Source organism: Pinus tabuliformis, chromosome 5_1 (assembly GCF_031772625.1).
Source record: "Pinus tabuliformis cultivar Carrire ecotype Pingquan chromosome 5_1, CPIR1, whole genome shotgun sequence".
Lineage (NCBI taxonomy): Eukaryota > Viridiplantae > Streptophyta > Pinopsida > Pinales > Pinaceae > Pinus > Pinus tabuliformis.
The window spans coordinates 197,343,191-197,361,758 of NC_142305.1; the positions used below are offsets into that span (position 1 = coordinate 197,343,191).

Genomic DNA, 18,568 nt, shown 5'->3' on the forward strand with positions numbered 1-18,568 from the left:
CCATAGAAAAAGTTTGATCTCCTAGCCTCTACTGCGTTGGTGTGTCCTCAAGGTCTCCTCCAAATTTGAAGAAATTCCAACGGTGGGATTGTGAGATATCCCAAGCCATAGCTCTGAGATCAAACTTTGCCCTGGTGTTCCCTAGGTTAGTACCTCATAGGATCAATTTGACACCTCTAAGTGAAAACTCTTATTTTGATCCTTTCTCCTTCCTTGTCTGGGTTAAGATCATCATTGGTTGCTAAACTCCCTCCCCTTAACCTAGGTTGGGTCCACTTGGTCCCGTGTGGTCCCATACCTTTGAAAAGTTAATTCTTCAAGAACCACTTGGGAAACCAAGTTCAATAAGGATTTTAGGGATTGGGAAACTCCTTTACAAGGCATATTCCTTAAACCTACACCTTAAATCTTTACCTCCTTCTCCTAGAAAGCTTTGTAACTTGCTTGAAGAGCAAGCAAGGTCCATTCTTAACCTCCTATGAAAAGGGTCATTAGGGTCACTTCACATCCATTTGTTGATTCATCATTCACAAATGACTTTCTATATATCTGGTCTCCTCCCATAGATGAAAGTCCGTAAAGAGTAGGGAGTCTTAGCTGAGGTGACAATGGGCAAGTCTCCATCGTTGCCCTTGGCCTAGCAATTGTCGCTTTAAGAGCCCCTTTTAGGTCCCCTGCTAGTTTGAGCAGTAACAATATCAAGATTCAAAGACTATATGTGATTTAAAATTTTATAAATTTAGGTAAGTTTTATAAATTAGGGTTTTTTATCTTTTTATAAATTCAATAAAATTCAAATAAATTCTCATTGAAGTTTGGCTTCAAGTTCAAATCTGGCTTGAATTCAAGTTTGCATTCAACTTTAACTTAGCTTAAAATTTGGCTTCAAGTTCAAATTTGGTTGAAGTTGGTGAATTTAAAATTTCAAGGTTCAAATTTGCCATACGTAGTGACTAAGGTTATTCATACTCTAATCTATCTCAATGATGAAGAGGGCAAGCTAACACTAGAACCCAAGGGCATCCTTTAAGGAAAATCACAAACTACTAGACCAAATGGAAGGATCTTCCAAAAGGGGAAACCATTTGGAAGCCATAAGTAGTTTTGTAGAAAAACTAAAAATTTGCAAAGATTTCCAGAGTTACCCACCTCCTAGGTAGCATTACTAGAACTACTCTCTCATTTCATGCTTTAGATATGATTTGCCTTTAGTATAACTAGCTGACATAGTACTTATCAAATAAAGTGGTTTGGGATTCAAACCTTGGTTTCTATTATTCGGATTTATTCCATTGACTTAATCATAAAGTGCACTTATATTTTGTTTTGCAACTACAACTCAAAAATCACTCTTGAGGACATAAGGCTGGTTCTACTATAAAATTTGGGCAATCTAATGATTTCTTTAGATACATAGGCATGCTTTTGCATCTTTTAAGTTATTATACTACATATGTTGAACTTACATTGAAATGCATTTTTCACTTATTTCATGTGGTTTTTCCACAACGGTCTCTACTATTTTATTTTTGAGCTTTGAGGGAAAGATTTTTTTTTAATTAAATAGTTCTTAGCTGTACCCTCTTTTACATAGGCTGTACACTTCTGTTTAAGGTGATTTTATTGACTGTACAGCTGCTCATTCAAGCAGGCTGCAGAGGTCACCTTGTAAGTTTTGAAGGAATAAGAAGCTGATTGGATGGACAAGCTGCTGTGTATGTATGTGTTTCATTTTTGCTTCCACTATTCATTTTTACAGCTAATCTGCGACTAATACAATGTTCAAGAAATTAATTTCCTGCAGTTAAAGTTTTAAATATATTATGTTTTCAGCTATTTGAAGGAAGAACATTATGACAGCAATCACCTAGTATTAGAGGAATTTACATCAATATCCCTGCTAAGTCCAGAGCCATATCAGTACTGACAGGCTTGCACTAGATACTATCCATGAATGCAAGGAAGTTCCAGAAAGTTTCCCCACAAAGTCTCCCATGGAAAAAGGATATAGGGGTTTGACCCTCTCATTTGTAACACTGAAAATTTTATTTTATCAATACAATCACCAATTTTTTTTTTGGAAAAGTCTATTCCATTACTTGAATTTGCAGGTGCAATCCATCCTTAAATGCACAAGTGTCCCCACTATTTTCTCTGCCTTTGGCTCTTATTTCCTTTATTATTAGTTTTCTGTTTCGATCACTTCTTTGTTTGAAATAGTTGTTCCAAATTCCAATTTAGGTACAGGAACACTACAATCGAAGCATATATTAGAAATTAAAGTAACAAAAAATAATTAGGCACAATTATTTGGCAAGCCATGGTAAGTATCAATAAGCCAAAAATAGTGAAATGAAAAATTCACACAACATAAATGTATTTATAAGGTCATAGAAAAGGTATTAAATACAAGAAAAAACTTGAAAGAATGGTCATGTCTAGAAACACTATAGAGGATATAAATCAAGAAGATTGAAAGCAGCATAGATAAGTCATCCTTGAAGTTGTCTCACAATTTCCTTTTCATTGCTATGGTTTCCAATGCCATTAGATGAGGTAAAGATTTCCACCTTATAACTTTGGTATTTTGTATGAAATACAAAACAACCATGGAAACCTTTTGCTTAAGAACGATTAAAAAAACACTTGAAGTTTGTTGTTGGAGATTTGAAAATAAAATACACAAGAAACTAGGAAAACTAGGGTAATTTTTTCAAGATTGAGATCAGTAGCCAGTGTATTAAAGTCTAATGCTTTTTACACTCCTATGACTATGCATTTATATCTAATAGGTAAGCACAATGATTTTACTGCATATTCCTTAATCAGCAGGATTGATAGTTAAGCTATTAAAACCTACTACAGCATAGTGATAACAAAATAAAAATTAAAAGCCTGGCAGAAAGCTATCACTCATCATTACCTCTTTGTGAAGCCGATCCATGCTAGAATTCAAGTTCTTTTCTTTGTGATACTCGTCAATCATCTCAACATTATCAAAATGATCAAATGATTTATTTTCATTTCCAGCAAATTCTTTCTGGGAAGCTTCAAGTGCAATAGTCTTGAATTTAAGCTCACCCTGTTGACCAGTTACCAAAACTTCAAAATCCTGGCAATGTGAGAAGTTTATCCCTCTTTGCTTAATGCAAGAATCGGATAGATTGTTTATCATGAAGTACTAAGGTGCAGATAAGCAATGGTCTATGGTAAAGACTGACAACTGGAAAATTATAAAAAAGCATGCAAAAAATCACAAAAATGTTCTATATGATCACAAACAGGTTCTATAGGCAACTAATTGGTTTACCTCTAACAGCTTCACTTTCTCCTTTAGATCAGCAAGTTCCTTTTCACTATGAGATGAAATGTCGAGCAAATGGCATGCTTTACTGTTATGACTACCACTGGCTGAAACTTGTGAGTTCTCATCTTGGTCCTTCAACTTTCTCTCAGTTTCAACAAGTGAATCTGCATCTGACTTTTCTTGAAGCTGTTTCTCTAAATCAGCTTTAACATTCATCAAATTTTCTATCTCCCATTCTTGCTCCAACAATTGCTTCTTGAGTTCAGAGTGTTGCTCTTGAAGCTGCATCAGTTCAGCAGTTTGGCCATTCAGCTTAGACTGGAGCGAAGCAACTGTCATTTCTAGCTCATCCTTGCAACATTTCAGCTCGTCCAACTCCACATCTGAATACTTCAGTATTTCTTTCAATGAGCAAAGCTCATTATCAAGCTGCCCTTTCTGCATATTAGCTCTCCTCAAAAGATATTCTAATTCTTCTTTCTCTGCTTTCCAACACTCTAGACTTGTTTTATGATTTTCAAGTTCAGCCTTCACTGACTCATACTCCTTAAACTTGTGAACAAGACCATTGTTTTCATCCAATAAAGATTGTACCTCTGTTTCTAACAACAAAGTTTTAGCTGAAAACTCTTCAGTTTTTTTCATGTAGTGTGTTTCACTTTTTGTTCGCATCTCAAGTTCCTTCAATGTATCCTGCAGCTTCAGCAATAATTCTTCCCTATGTTGATTTAATATGTTCAATTGCTTTGCAAAATCTTGCTCCTTGGATTCATACTGCTCTCTGATTAATGCAATCCGCAGTGATTCTTGTTTCATTGTTGATTGGTGTTCCAATTCTTTCTTTTGCACACGAAGTTGATATGCCTCCGCTTCTGCCTTCTCTTGAAGATCCTTCAACTGTGTCAAATTCATTTTCATCTCTTCTGTCTTCACCTCTTGCTCTGTCAAACAATGCTTTAGTTTATCATGTTCACTAAGAAGCTGCATAAACTCATTGTTTTGCTCATCCATCTTGGACTGAAGAAACGCAACTCTTATTTCTAGTTCATTCTTGCAGCGTTTCAACTCATCCAATTCTGAATCTGAATTTCTCAACATTTCTTTCACTGAGCTAAGATCCTCATCAACTTTTTGTCTTTCCCGAATAGCTCCATCCAAAGACACTTCTAACTCTGCCTTCTCTGCATTACAAATGTCTAAACGTTTTTTAATATTCTGAATTTCAGCTTTTATAGCATCATATTCCTCAGCCTTGTGAAGAATTTCATTCTCCACATTGGAAAGAGTTTCCACCTCTGTTTCCAATTTTGAAAGTTTAACAGACAGCTCCTCATTTAATTGGAGGTACTTTGCCTCATCTTTTGTCCGAATCTCAAGTTCACTCAATGCAGCCTGCAACCTTCTTAACAACTCTTCCCTTTGTTTTGTTGACAGAGCCAATTCTTGCACCTTGGCTTCAAACTGCTCGGTCATGAATGCAGTATCTGCATTAGCCCTTTGTACTGACTCTTTTGTGACTGATAAGCATGCTTCCAAATCATCCTTTCTTGCACGAAGCTCAGATACTTCAGCATCTGCATGCTGCAGAAGCTCTTTTGAATGGAATAAATGTTTACTCAAATCTTCTGTTTTCAACTCTTCTTCCAGAAACTTATTTTTAAGTTCACTATGCTGCCTATGAAGCTGAATTAATTCATCCCTTTGATCATTACAAAATGATATTTGAGCATGTTGATCATCCAACTTGGACTTGAGGAATGTTACTGTTATCTCTAATTCATCCCTCGAACATTTCAGGTCACCCAATTCTCTATCTGAATTTTCCAGCACAGCTTTTAATGAGCAAAGCTCATCCTCAAGTTTGCACTTTTCCTGATTAACTCTATGCAAGGAAACATTTAATTGTGCATTTTCCTCTTTAGAACTCTCCAAAACCATCTTATATCTTTCAAATTCAGCCTTCATACTGTCACATTCCTTAATCCTTTCAATAAGACTGTTCTTATCCTTCAAAACAATTTGTATCTCTGTCTCCAACTCTGAAACTTTACTGCATAGCTCTTGCTTCCTTTGAATATAATTTGTTTCATTATTCATCAATTTCTCATTATCACTCCATGCAGTTTGCAGCCTTGACAATAATGCCTCCTGTTCTGTGTTTGACTGATCCAGTTGGGTCATAAATTCTTGCACTTTCTTTTCAGATTCCTTTTTAACAAATGCAACCTCTGCATTAGCCCTCTCTAGTGATTCTCGCAAGCCTGATGAGTATTCATCTAAATTATTCTTTTCAGCACGCAGTTGAGATGATTCTTCCTCTGCCTTCTGTTGAAGCTCTTTCTGCAAAACTAACAAATGCTTCATATCTTGTGTCTTTGACTCTTGTTCTACCAACCTCTGCTCAAGTTCACTTTGACGACTTCGAAGTTCCATCAATTCATTTTTCTGCTCATAATGAGATGTTAATTCAGCAACTTTCTCCTCCAATGTGAACTGGAGCGATGCAACCATTTTCTCTAGCGTATCCTTGCAGCATTCCAACCTATCCACATCTGCATCTGAATTTTTCAGTGTTTCTTTCAATGAGCTAAGCTCGTCCTCCAGATTGTCCTTTTCCTGACTAACCCTTTGTAAAGAAGCCTCTAAACCAGTCCTCTCTATTTTATAGCCATCTAAATTTCTTTTACAACTCTCAAGTTCAGACTTTATGACATTAGATTCTTCAACCTTTTGAACAAAGTAGTTCTTTTCAACCATGACAGCTTGTATATCTCTCTCCAACTCTGAAATTTTACAGCACAGCTCTTGGTTCCTTTGAATATAATTTGTTTCATTATTCATCAGCTTCTCATTATCATCCCATGCAGCTTGTAGCCTTGACAATAATGCCTCCTGTCGCTTGTTTGACAGATCCAATTGGGTTATAAGTTCTTGCACCTTGTCTTCACATTCCCTTTTAATAAATGCAATATCTGCATTGGCACTCTGTATTAATTCTTGCAAACCTGATAAATGTTGTTCCAAATTGTCCTTTTCAGCACGCAACTGAGATGCTTCTGCCTCTGCCTTCTGTTGAAGATCTTTCTGCAAAACTATCAATTGTTCCATATCTTGTGTTTTTTATTCTTGTTCTAGCAACCTCCACTCAAGTTCACTGGGTTGACTTCGAAGCTCCATCACTGCATTCATTTGCTCATAATGAGCTGATAATTCAGTAAGCTTGTCCTCCAGTGTGAACTGGAGGGATGCAACTGTTCTCTCTAGCTCATCCTTACAACGTTTCAGCTTATCCATATCAGCATCTGAAATTCTCAGTGTTTCTTTCAGTGAGCTAAGGTCCTCCTCCAGTTCTGTTTTTTCTTGACCAACTCTCTGCAAAGAAGCTTCTAGACCATTCCTCTCTATTTTATAGCCATCTATAGTTATTTTACAACTCTCAAGTTCAGTCTTTATGATATTAGATTCTTCAACCTCTTGAAATAGGTAGTTCTTTTCATTTGTGAGAGCTTGTATCTCTCTCTCCAGCATCAAAATTTTTAGAGAATGCTCTTCATCTCTTGCAATGTAGTTTGTTTCTCTTTTTAGACAATTTTCAAGCTCATTAGATGTGTTTTGCAGCTTTGACAACAACTCATCTTCATGTTTCTTTGATATATTCAGCTGCATCAAAAGCTCTTGTACCTTCTCATCAGAATGTTTTCTGATAAGTGCAATCTCTGCATCAGCCTTTCTGAGAGATTCTTGCATAAATGATAACTGATCTAACAATTCATTCTTTTGTAGATGGAGTTGGGAAGCTTCTGCAAATGCTTGTGTTGCTAGTTTCTCATTTGCATCAAAAGTAGAAGAAATCTGTAGAGAAAGCCGTTCAAGCTCTTTCTGAAGTTGTTCAACTATGCAAGCATTATTCCATCGAGTCTTCTTCCACGCTGCTTCTGCCCTGTTGGCCCTTTTCTCCAGTTCTGTCTTGGACAGGACCATATCATTCCTATCAGCTGCAAACCTTGCTTCTTGCTCATCAAGCTCTTGTTGGAGCTTTTCTACCTTACTCTCAAGGGTGCTTATACTACGTAAAGAAACTGCATGCTCATCTCTGAGAGTTTGCAGCTGCTCCTGCAGCTGTTTCTTTGAAAACTCTAAATACGAGGCACGTTCCTCAAGTTCATGTATCAAGGCTTCATATTCATACTCTAACTGCTCCTTTTCTTTTGACAAAGAGTCCCATGCCCTTTTGTAGTCCTCTGCTTCTGCAGAAAGTTCAAACATCCTTTCCTCTAGCTCAAAAGTGGAGTTAATCTTACTGTCACTTTTGCTGACTTTATCTGATAGATCTTCTGACAAATGGACTTCATCCTTTTCTATATCTTTTTTCAATTGTGCCTCGAGATGAGAAATCCTTTTCAGAAGTCGATTGTTCAGCTCCTCTAACTGAAACAATTTGATGTGCACATCTTCATGATCATTCACTATGTTTGTGTTCATCCCAATTGCTGATCCAGAATTGGTGTTTTCTCTGAATGTTGGCATTTCCTCAAAAGATTCTCTGTCTGGATTCCTTACTAGAACTTTATTGAAATGGTCATCTACTTTTAGTTTTTCCTCTAAGTTTCCAAATTTAGTTTCCAGATGGTGGTTTGATAAAGAAAGTGCTCGTACTTCACACTCATCATCTGAAAGTTGTAATCCTACTCTTGTAATGTCAAGCCCATTCATCTTTCCTGTCTTGCCTAAACTTTGATCCCTGCTTTTCAATTTGAACGGTACTCTATCTAGCCACGACTGCATGTCATGCACTTCTTGCAAACCATCCAAATAACTTGACTCGTATGGCTGATTGCAGTTCTGAATTTCATGTTTGTTCAAGTCAAGTTCCAACTGTCTGTCTCTGCCACCATTGATTTCTCCATTGGTTATAATGTTCCTGGGAAGGTAAAACTCACCAGGCAAGCTCTGCTTGTCAGGATTATGATCAGTAATTTTTTTATTTTTTGCAACTATTTCACCAATTAACTTACTGATCATACTTATATTTTCTTGCCTGAACTCTTGGAATACCCTCTCCAAAACTTCAAGGTCATCCTGAAGAAACATTGAGATCCTTCCATCATCTTTCAGAAATATTTTCTCTTTAATTTCTCTGATTTTATCCTCTGAGGATGATAACTTTTGTAACCAGTCTAACTTGACAACCTTGAGGGATACATTTTCTTTGTCAACGGCTGAAATATCAAGTCTCGTATGAGAAGTGTGCTCTGTATCTCTAGTTTTCTTGTCTATTGAATCCCCTTGAACACTGAGTAATAACTCAGTGCATGCTTTTTGTGACTTTTCCAGCTGCAAATCAAGGTTTATATTCACTTGATTCTCAGAATCCAACTCCTCCAGATCTTTGAAAACATGTCTAGCATTTCCCATGTCAAAACATCCATGACCAGCATCTGGATGTTTTTCATTGCTATGCTCTAAAGACTTCAGTTGATCAAATTCTGATTTAATACGATCATAGTCAAATTTGAGATCTGAAATTTTACTTGCAAAATCCTGTCGCTGCTTAATTTCTGTTGCAAGTTGCTGTGTAAGTTTTTCTATTTCTGCAGCTTGATGTTCTGCTTGTCTCTCTAATGAGCCAACTTCCCTCTTGAGCTGCACAATTGAAGATTCAACAGTTTGTAGATTTGCTTTAAGCCTCTCATTTTCTTCATAAACATTTAGTGCATCGTTGTCGGTAGAATGATCTGAACTCCACCCATATTTCCATTCACCACTTGACCTTTCTGTTTGCCTTGAACATGCCAATTGTTGACCAATACTGTTAATTGATTCTGTAGGCTTGCAAATATGGCTAGGAGGTGAAAGAAACCTTGCTACATCTTGATGAATTCCACCCTTTTTGCTGTCAATTTCATGAGTATCAGGCACCTCTTGTCTTGGACCTGAAGGTGATAGAACATCATCGACAACACAGCCTCTATAGTTTCCATTTGCTTCAGTACTTGGCTGATTGGATGAGGTGTCTAGACCATCAGAACTCAAGTGTATTGCTGAGGTGGCACGGGATGTGTCCTGAAATAATTCCAAGGAGAAAATTAGGAACAATTTCAGAATTCTAGCTGAAAATGTATACATCTGGATTCTGAAGACACACAGGGCAATTTCAAGCAACACCAAACATGGCAAGCAAAGCAATTGCATGTTCTTGGTAAACAAGGCAAGAGCCACGGTCTAGAAATGATCACTTTCTCCAGATGCATGAATGGTCATTAGCACATTGTACCTAGAGCCAAAACACTGGATGCCTAATACAACAGGAAGCACTAAACATCAAACAATTTAAGGCTTTCATGGCCTCGATCAATATTGCAAACATCAGCATCAGGATACAATTGGCAAGGGTCTGGAAAACCAAAAAATCGTAAAAAGTTAGAAAATATCAGTCAAAATCAGCAAACATCTGCTAGGACAAAAAATCGTTATTTCATGATTTTTTCACGTTAAAATCAGGATGTTTGCAACACTGGTATCAATAGAAAAATGATCAACAGTCAAAGTGAAAATGCTTAACTAACCCACTGAACGCAACCAAATTATCATACCTAAGAGACATGTTAACTTAATAATTACAGAAACTCATTTTTATGCTCAAAAAGGAGGATGGAAGAATTTGGGCTCACCATTTGTCCAAAGTATAGCAGCAAACTCCATCAATGTAACACGAAACTCTCACAAATTCAAAAGGAAAGATGTTTATTCAGTATGAACAAACCCTCAATATAGAAGAACTCACCGCCTTACATAGACATGGATTGAATTGAAGTCATGAACTACATACTCTTTTTTCAGTTACATGTCAATGAAGTGCCGGTCCCTTTCAACAGATTTGTTGTGAACATAGAAAAGAAAGAGTTTGTGCATGTCCACATGAACTTAATACCTCTTTTCCAAATTTCTTCCCAATAATAAGAACTCCATCACCCAAAATTGTGAACTATTTACCGTAAATGCTGTTTTCTGTACATCAAAATTATTTTAAGCAAGTGCACAGAAATGCAAAATTATTTTAAGCAAGTACACAAAAATGTATGATAAATGTTTTAATGTGAAACCTGGGAAGTGAGTTCTGCCTTGATTTCTTGAAATATGTGCACTTTGCTCGAAAAGGAAGACAGGATTGGCTTGACTAATATCCAAGCTCAAGTGACTGCGTTCACAGCCAGACAAATGTGTTGTTCATACCATATATGGTAATGTGTCCTGGCAACATTTGTGCAGCACTGTATTAAAAATGATACAGAAATCAGTAGCAAAGCAAATTCAGTTCCTTTGGACACTATGACATAGTCTGCACCACTGAAACCTTTAAGATTTCCAAGTCCAGTGTTGTTAAAATTAAGCAGCAAACATAGACCAGCTAGAACTCAAACCCAGGACCTCCCAAATACCACTCGGAGAACTCTACCAACTGAACTATCAACTCACACATTTGAGCATATTTCTGGAGGGTGGCCTGACCAAAAACACTTCCCCTCAAGCCACACAATAGCTTGAGCACACCTAGCTGCCAATCTTTCTCTGATACCATGTTGAGGAGCAAACATGGACCAGCTAGGACTGGAACCCGGGACTTCCCAAATACCACTGAAGGCAGTCTACCAACTGAACTACTAACCCACACATTTGAGCTTATTTCCAGAGGGTGGCATGACCACAAACACCTAAGAGAATATGGCAAGCTGGAAAGTTGATGTCCACAGAGTTGCACTGGGATTATTTTAACCAAGGTTACTTGGGAGCGGGAGCGGGAGCGGGAGCGGGAGCGAATTTTTATGTAATATATATTTTTACATATGTTGATGCATATATGTCGACAAAAGCATGTAGAATTATGAATTAGATATAAAAAGCATAAAAACAAGGATGAAACCATATAACATCAATCATCTAGAAGTTATAATCTTCATCAACCACGTCCACAAGTTACAAGTTCTCATTTATATAGCATGTAAGGGTGCACATAACCAAAATAGCATCGAATGCAATCCATATCTGAACAGAAAATACATCAACAATTAGGCTCTAGATGGCCTCTAGCATCCAAAAATATCACGCTACAACATATAGCTACATATCATCAAAATCATTGCCTACCTTGGGATCTTTGTCATTAATATCACCCTCTAAGCAATTAACATAAAATAGAAAAATGTAGCATGTCAAGTCAAGATTTTGTTTGAGTGATGGGTACATTTTTAGTAGGGTCATGATAGAGGAGTTCGACAACCAATGTCAGTAACATCAAGGTACATAGAGGGCTTTGTGCTCTTGATTGAATACAAGTCCCATACCCTAGTACATGACAAAATCCAATGGAAACATTGCAATCCCCCCAATCCTAAAGTCCTGAGAACTGATAAGTCTGTTGGATTTTGAGTGAGATCTAAAATTCTACTTTCTCCATATGAAATCCAACGAGGTTGGAACCACTCTCAAACATCCTGAGTCATTTCATGCTAATGTTAAAAATTTAAGTAAAAGGATGAAATTTCTTTTACTTTAAGAATTTAACATTACCATGAATTGCATATCAATACTAGGGCCATAAGCTTGAATATTAGGTTGCCCTACCCAAAAACTCTTTTTCTTTGAAAATAATTGTGTTTGGAACATCTTAGTGACAATAATTTTGTGAAAAACCAGCTAATTTTTTTTGCAGGAGCGCGCTCTGGGAGCAATTCGAAGTTGGGTGAGCCACTCCCCCACAACCTTGATTTTAACTAGGGTGGGATTTTTCTACACGATTAATCTGGATTTTCTCAGCATCCTAGAGCAGCATGGGTTACTTCTCTCTTTTGCAAGGAAGTGATTGGCAAAGAAAAGTTTTCAAACATGAGATGAACCGTGACAAGAGAATAGAACAGTACTTGCCCTTCCAATCTTTTAATTGTTATCATCAATTTTTCAGGTTGTTGACCCGTCTGTTTCCACTGCACTATAACAGTTCATTCTAGAAGTCTGTTGTTTTAAGCATAGTAAAAAGATTCAAATACAAATACAAATACTAGGGTCGATCCATCTTAACTTTGGATCTATCAAGCACCAAGAGGGATCAAACAATTTATTGGTTACAATTATAAGTGGAATGCGAAATGTCCACAATTCCAAATTAAAGTGGGTCAGGAAGTGTCAAGGCATCAACAAGCCTTATTGTTAATACATAAGTACTAACTCTAGGGTGGTTAGTTCTTCATAAAAATTAGCAAATCAGGAGTCAAGGATCAATTTCATTTTACTGGTTTCACTGATGGATGTTGTGGGGTCTACCACAAACCTGAAACTATAATCCATGTATCCTAGTCATGTTTAGTTGCCAGATCATTTTGGGACTAGATTGTGCCAATTCTAATCTGCTTTTTGTTTGTCACATAGGGTTGTCTTTGGACTCTTGGAGACAAGTGGATGGTCTGACAAGCTGGCAAGAGCACGTAGGATGTGATCCAATTGACAGTCTTATTTACCCTATGGAGAAACCATTGTTATACAACCTTTCACGAGATCACAACTTCAACCAACCTGCAAGAATTTCTCAATTTTAGTTAGATTTGGCTCTCCAGATTTCTGCTAGAATTGACATGTTTAGGAAAGATAGAGATTATCTTCCAAATGTAGCCAAGTAGATACGATAGCACTCCTTGCTTAAGTGGGATGGAGGTTCCAGTGTGCTCCATATTTGGCTCTTGGATATATTGATCTTGATGTGAACGTATATTGGTTTTTAATGAAATATAAGTTGCATTTTCAACAAATGTGTGTGTTTCTATATTTATATGTGTGTGTATGTGTGTGCGTGTGTGTGTGTTTATATATTTATATGTGTGTGTGTGTGTGAGAGAGAGAGAGAGAGAGAGAGAGAGAAACCCCATTGCTGGCATGAGGAGAAAAAATATTCCCATTTCCAGAATTAATATTTTGATTTTCATGTGTCTTTTGTCTGAAAGTATCTCTGATATACAAACATTCATAATTTGCATGTTGTTTTTTTCACTTTTAATCAAGCCTTTGTTGTTTCAAACATTTTGAAACACCTTTTTCAAGTACTATAGGAAAATATTTAATAAGAATACCTCCATTGGACAAGCAAAAGTATTCCAATGACTTTGTAAATTAGTCCTGACTCCTGAGGCTTAGCACAAGTGGTCATGACCCAAACATGAGATCTTCGCCCTGAAAGTTGGGGATGTTGGAATGTGCAACCTGAATAAAAGACAAGTGTGAATTGTATTTGCATCAAGATAATGGAAATATAAATACATTGTTCATGACCATTGGATTCATCTTCCAAGGTCTCTTGGACTCCTAGTAACGGTTCACCTTCTACACCATAACCCTAACGGATTAGGTGTCCAACATTTCCCCCTTGATCTGAAGGGGTGTATATGAGTCCAAGAAGAGAGCTAAAGTGCAAAAATGCAAGATAGCCAATGGCTGGATGTGCTCTTTGAAAAGGTGGTTTTTAAGGAAGACCACAAATCCAATGAGGTGGGAGAACTTGAGGTCTCAACCGGTGGTGGTTTAAGGCTAACCACCAACTCTAGAATTAAAGTTTGATGCATTTCCTAGAACAATTCCAAATCTAGCTAGAAGCTTAAGTCTTCCGTTGGTGGAAGTGCTCCGTGATAATGGTTTATAGACGACCACAAACTATTGAAAGTGGTGGTTTGATGTTGACCAAAAACTGTTGGAACTTGGCTCCAAGGCTCAATGGTTCCCAAAACGTTTCCAAATCTGGCAAGATGTTGTTGTCTTCTGCTAGTGGAAGAGCTCACATATGTCGGTTTGAAGATAACTGCAAACTGATGTCAGTTTGAAGATGACCGCAACTGAATCACGCTCATAACTTTGACCCTAGATACAATTTTGATTTTGTTTCAGGCTTGAGGCTTTGGTTTTGGCTATTGCTCAGGCTCTTCGAAACTGGTAGTTGATCATCAATTCCCCCCTATCATATACAAGGTGAGAAGATGATATCACTGTTGCTCAAGCTCATTTGTACATGCTTGATTGATAGGGCTTCAAAACTAGAAGACTCACTTTCAATAACTGATATTATTCCCCCTCGTCAAATACAAGGTGAGACAGTGAAAACCTTTCCACAAAGCTCACATGGATGAAGATCAAAAAAGTTTGATCCTCCATGTGGAAAACTCAAGAAGGGTGTCAGCTTCTACGGCAAATGCACCCATTTACAATGCAATTTAACTAATAAACTTACAAAAAACACTATTTGCAAGTTACCATCATTATGTTGTTTCTTTCTAAGCAAGTTGTTGCCTTATGGCTCCATAAGCCCACGAACCCTTTCAGCTTCAACTACTCTGTCGTTAATAGTGTACTTCTCCTAAATAATTCCATCTGTAATAGAAGGGTCTCCAAAGACCACAAATCCAAAACTTGTTGCATTGGCCAGTTTCTAGAGCAGTAGGCAATTGAACAAGATCAACGGCACCAAATGGCTCAAAAACCAGTCGAAGTTGATCCTTGGTTATGTTGAAATGGAGATTACCAACGTACAATCCTCTGGCTCCAGCAAAATAAAGCCCAATAAAACCACCAATAGCTCCAGCAACATTGGACTGAACAAGGTTTTTCTCAGCCTCTAACAATTTCACCATTACAGATTGACCAAGCAACAACTAACCAAATAATGTTATTGCCATTGGAAATGACATGGCATCATAAAACTCAATATACCCAACACCTTTTGATCGCCTGGAATTGTGGTCCATTATAAGCCTCACATCACGTACATTTTCAGCACTTGAGAAAAACTCATATACATCTCTTTCCTCCACCTTGAAGCATATCTGGTAAGCAAACATTGTCCTTCGATCTCACTCAAGGTTAGTTTTTGGTTCTGCAACTTCCTCCTTTCTTTCCTTGAAACGCCAAATTTGTTTAGGACCACCTCATCTGATGTCGAGAAAATTTTGCCTTGTATGTATAAGACGGCATGAATGTTGTTATAATCATTTTTCCAATAAACCATTTGCCGTGAAGAGCACGATGTGCTCCAATTGTAGATGTTGCACTATCAAAATGCAGGTAGACATGCCTGGCACAAGACGTGCTACTACAGAAGACATACCAAGAAAAATAGGACTTGGGAAGCTCAAAGATGGACTAACTAGAGGAATAGTGGGCCCTGATCCAGCAACACTTGTAGCTATACCACTCTTGTCCATTTTTTGCATGAGAATAGCTCTAGAACGAGCATTAAGAGATAGGCCACCTCCATCATCATCAAAATCAGCAGCATTAGGCCAAAACTCTTGCATTCCCACTAGATCAGACACTGCTGACAACTTTATAATTAGGACAGCAATTTCCAATTGTCCATTTAGGTTTTGGGCAGCTCAAGCATCTTCATGTTTTGTAAATTGAACAAATCCCACGATGTCTGAAACGTCTATCTCCTTCAAAGACAGAACCTCATGCTTGTCTTTAGTGCTGATGCAGAGGGCTTATCCCCTCCATGACAGCCAACAAATATTAATCACTGTCTTCAAGACGTTGCACATGCAATGATAGCCAACAAATATTAATCATCGTCTTCAAGACGTTGCACATGCAATGATAGCCAACAAATATTAATCACCGTCTTCAAGACGGTGCACATGCAATGACAGCCAACAAATATTAATCACTGTCTTCAAGACGTTGCACATGCACTGACTCTTGTTCTCACTTCTGCACAGTCCCATTACCATTGCAAGACATTCCTCTACCAAAGAACCTCAATGACCACTGCAGCTTGACACTCTTCAAAGGTTGACAATGTAGCAGGCTTTCCGGCTTGGAACTACTGCATTCCCATGCACAGGTCCATGGCAAGCTCAACAGTAAGAACAATCGATCCTCCCTCATACTTATCACATTTTCATTGCATATTATTTATCTACTTATCACATTTTCATTGCATATTATTTATCTATAATCGCGGTGTGGACTTAGATATTTCTGTCGAGGTGGATGGTGGCACAATTGAGAAGTTTTAATGGAATCTACCATTACTGATATTAAATACCAACAACCAACAACCAACTCCACCATAGTAGCAAATACAAGAAGACGACTGGTAAAAACTCAGACGCGGAGGCTAGATAGGGAACAAAATAATCATAGTAGGAGAATAGCATAAAGCTCAACAGACCTGACATGCACGATTACAATCTAGAAAAGCACTAGGGCTCAGCAAACATTCTTGGTCTATTTGCGACAGGAGAATGGCAGAGCAAAGGGCAGGACTGTAAAAAATGAAGACCTGTGAATTTCAAAGGTCAAGACAAAGCGCAGAGCTAACAAGCTTTCGAAAACATCTAGACCTGGCAGGCTCTATGACCACTGTTGGAGTGTGCAACCAGAATAAAAGATAAGCGTGAATTGCATTTTTATTAAGATAATGGAAATATAAATACATTGTTCATGACCACTAGATTCATCTTCCAAGGTCTCTAGGACTCCCAGTAACAGTTCACCTTCCAAACCATGACCCTAACAGACTAGTTGTCCAACAAGGGATGTCATGGTTTGAAACAGTGGGATGTGTTCGTCAAATGCATTATGGGTCGAGAGCACCTTCCCACTTGGGAAAGAATGTGGGATGATTACATTCAGGAAGAGATCAGAGAAGGGGCTCAATGAGGTGACCAAAAAATAACTTTGAGGAAGAAGAAGAAAATCTTGCCCTAGCTGGTAAGGGTAAGATGAAGGCAAAGAAAGAGCCAAAGAATGGGTCGACTTCTAAGGGAGAGAAGAAAAAGGACCTTAATAAAATAAAGTGTTTCTCTTGTCATCAGCCAGGACACTTCGCCAGCCAATACCCTAACAAGAAAAAGGGCAAACATAAGAAAAAGGCTGCTGCTATAATTGAAGTAAATGAATTTGTAGCAAAATTCGAAAATGGATTTTCACTCAAGTTACTCATAAAAGTGTTAAGGCCTTTAATACATAAAAGTGGCCTTTTATAAATGTTGAAAAATGATAACTATAAAAGTCTAGGACTAAAAGATTATTATAAAATCATGAGCTTACATTAAAAATAGGTCATGAACATGGAATTTAATGCCTAATAAATATGGTGTGGCTAGGTACACAACATGCCCCATCTTAAAAGGCTTTGTCCCTGAGGCTAAACAATCAAACAATAGAAGTTGGTACAGAAATAATTGTTGAAATAACTAAAAAGACGTGTTTGCATCCCAATATAAATCCAAAATATGCAGTACAATAGCTCAAAAGAAGTAGAAACATGTTTATAGATCTAAAGGATGCATAAGTTTGCCCAAATGTGATAGAAAACAAGATTTAAATCCCTAGCCACTTTATTCACAAAAACATTATGTCAGCCAATTATACTAAAATTATTACAATGTCTAAAGCATGAAAAGACAAAGGGATTTTTTTTCTTCAGTGTTTATACCTACCTGGGAAGGGGGAGTACCCTACAACATTTGCAAATTTGGGTATTTCTCTTGAAATGCTATTCACTAAAAGGCCCTCCCATTTGATCTTGTACTCAGAAAGTTGCCCTATTATGGAGATTATCCACCTTCACCTTGAATTCTAGTATCATCATACCCTCACTATCCACTTTCTTTTCAAACATAGGAGATGAAATACATCATGTGACATGGAGCCTTTCCTTGTTAGGAATGTCTGATACATAAGCCGCATCATCTGCTTTTTCTCACACTCTACAAGGTCCATAGAACTTGAGTTGAAGCTCGTTGTTATGTTGTCATTGGAAAGTTGTCTCTTGTGGGGGCTATAACGGCACAAAGAACATATCTCCAATTCAAAATCACATTTTGAACAACATTAGTCAGCATGTTGTTTCATCCTATTTGCTACCATGGATAGGTTGTTCTTTAGGATGTTGAAGATGTTTTGCAATTCTTGCAGACTATTAATTAGTGCAGGGGCCCTAACATTTTAGACTGTGCTGCACTGCCTATGGGGACAGGGAGAGGGGGGTACGAGGGGACTAGTTTCTAGGACGGCTAGAGTGCACCCCCAAATTTTCAGGGGACAACAAGTTGGTAATGGCAAGTACCCAACTAATTTTTATATTTATTAAAAAATTAAAATTAAATTATAATTTAGTAATTCAGCATAAACATGAATGATAAATTAAAATATAAATATTAGAACTATTACTAATTTTGAAATTCAAAATACAAAATAAAATACTGAAGTCTAATACTATCT

At 37.4% G+C, this 18,568-nt stretch overlaps 1 protein-coding gene across 1 annotated transcript in view; it reads right to left on the reverse strand.

Annotated features, from left to right (window-relative positions):
* Nucleotides 1-18,568, reverse strand: part of LOC149164071 (sporulation-specific protein) — a 73,170-nt gene that overhangs the window by 20,723 nt on the left and 33,879 nt on the right. The window contains 2 exon segments of the mRNA XM_089431953.1: nt 2,924-3,082; nt 3,311-9,370. Of these exon segments, the coding sequence (XP_089288079.1) occupies nt 2,924-3,082; nt 3,311-9,370 (6,219 nt within the window).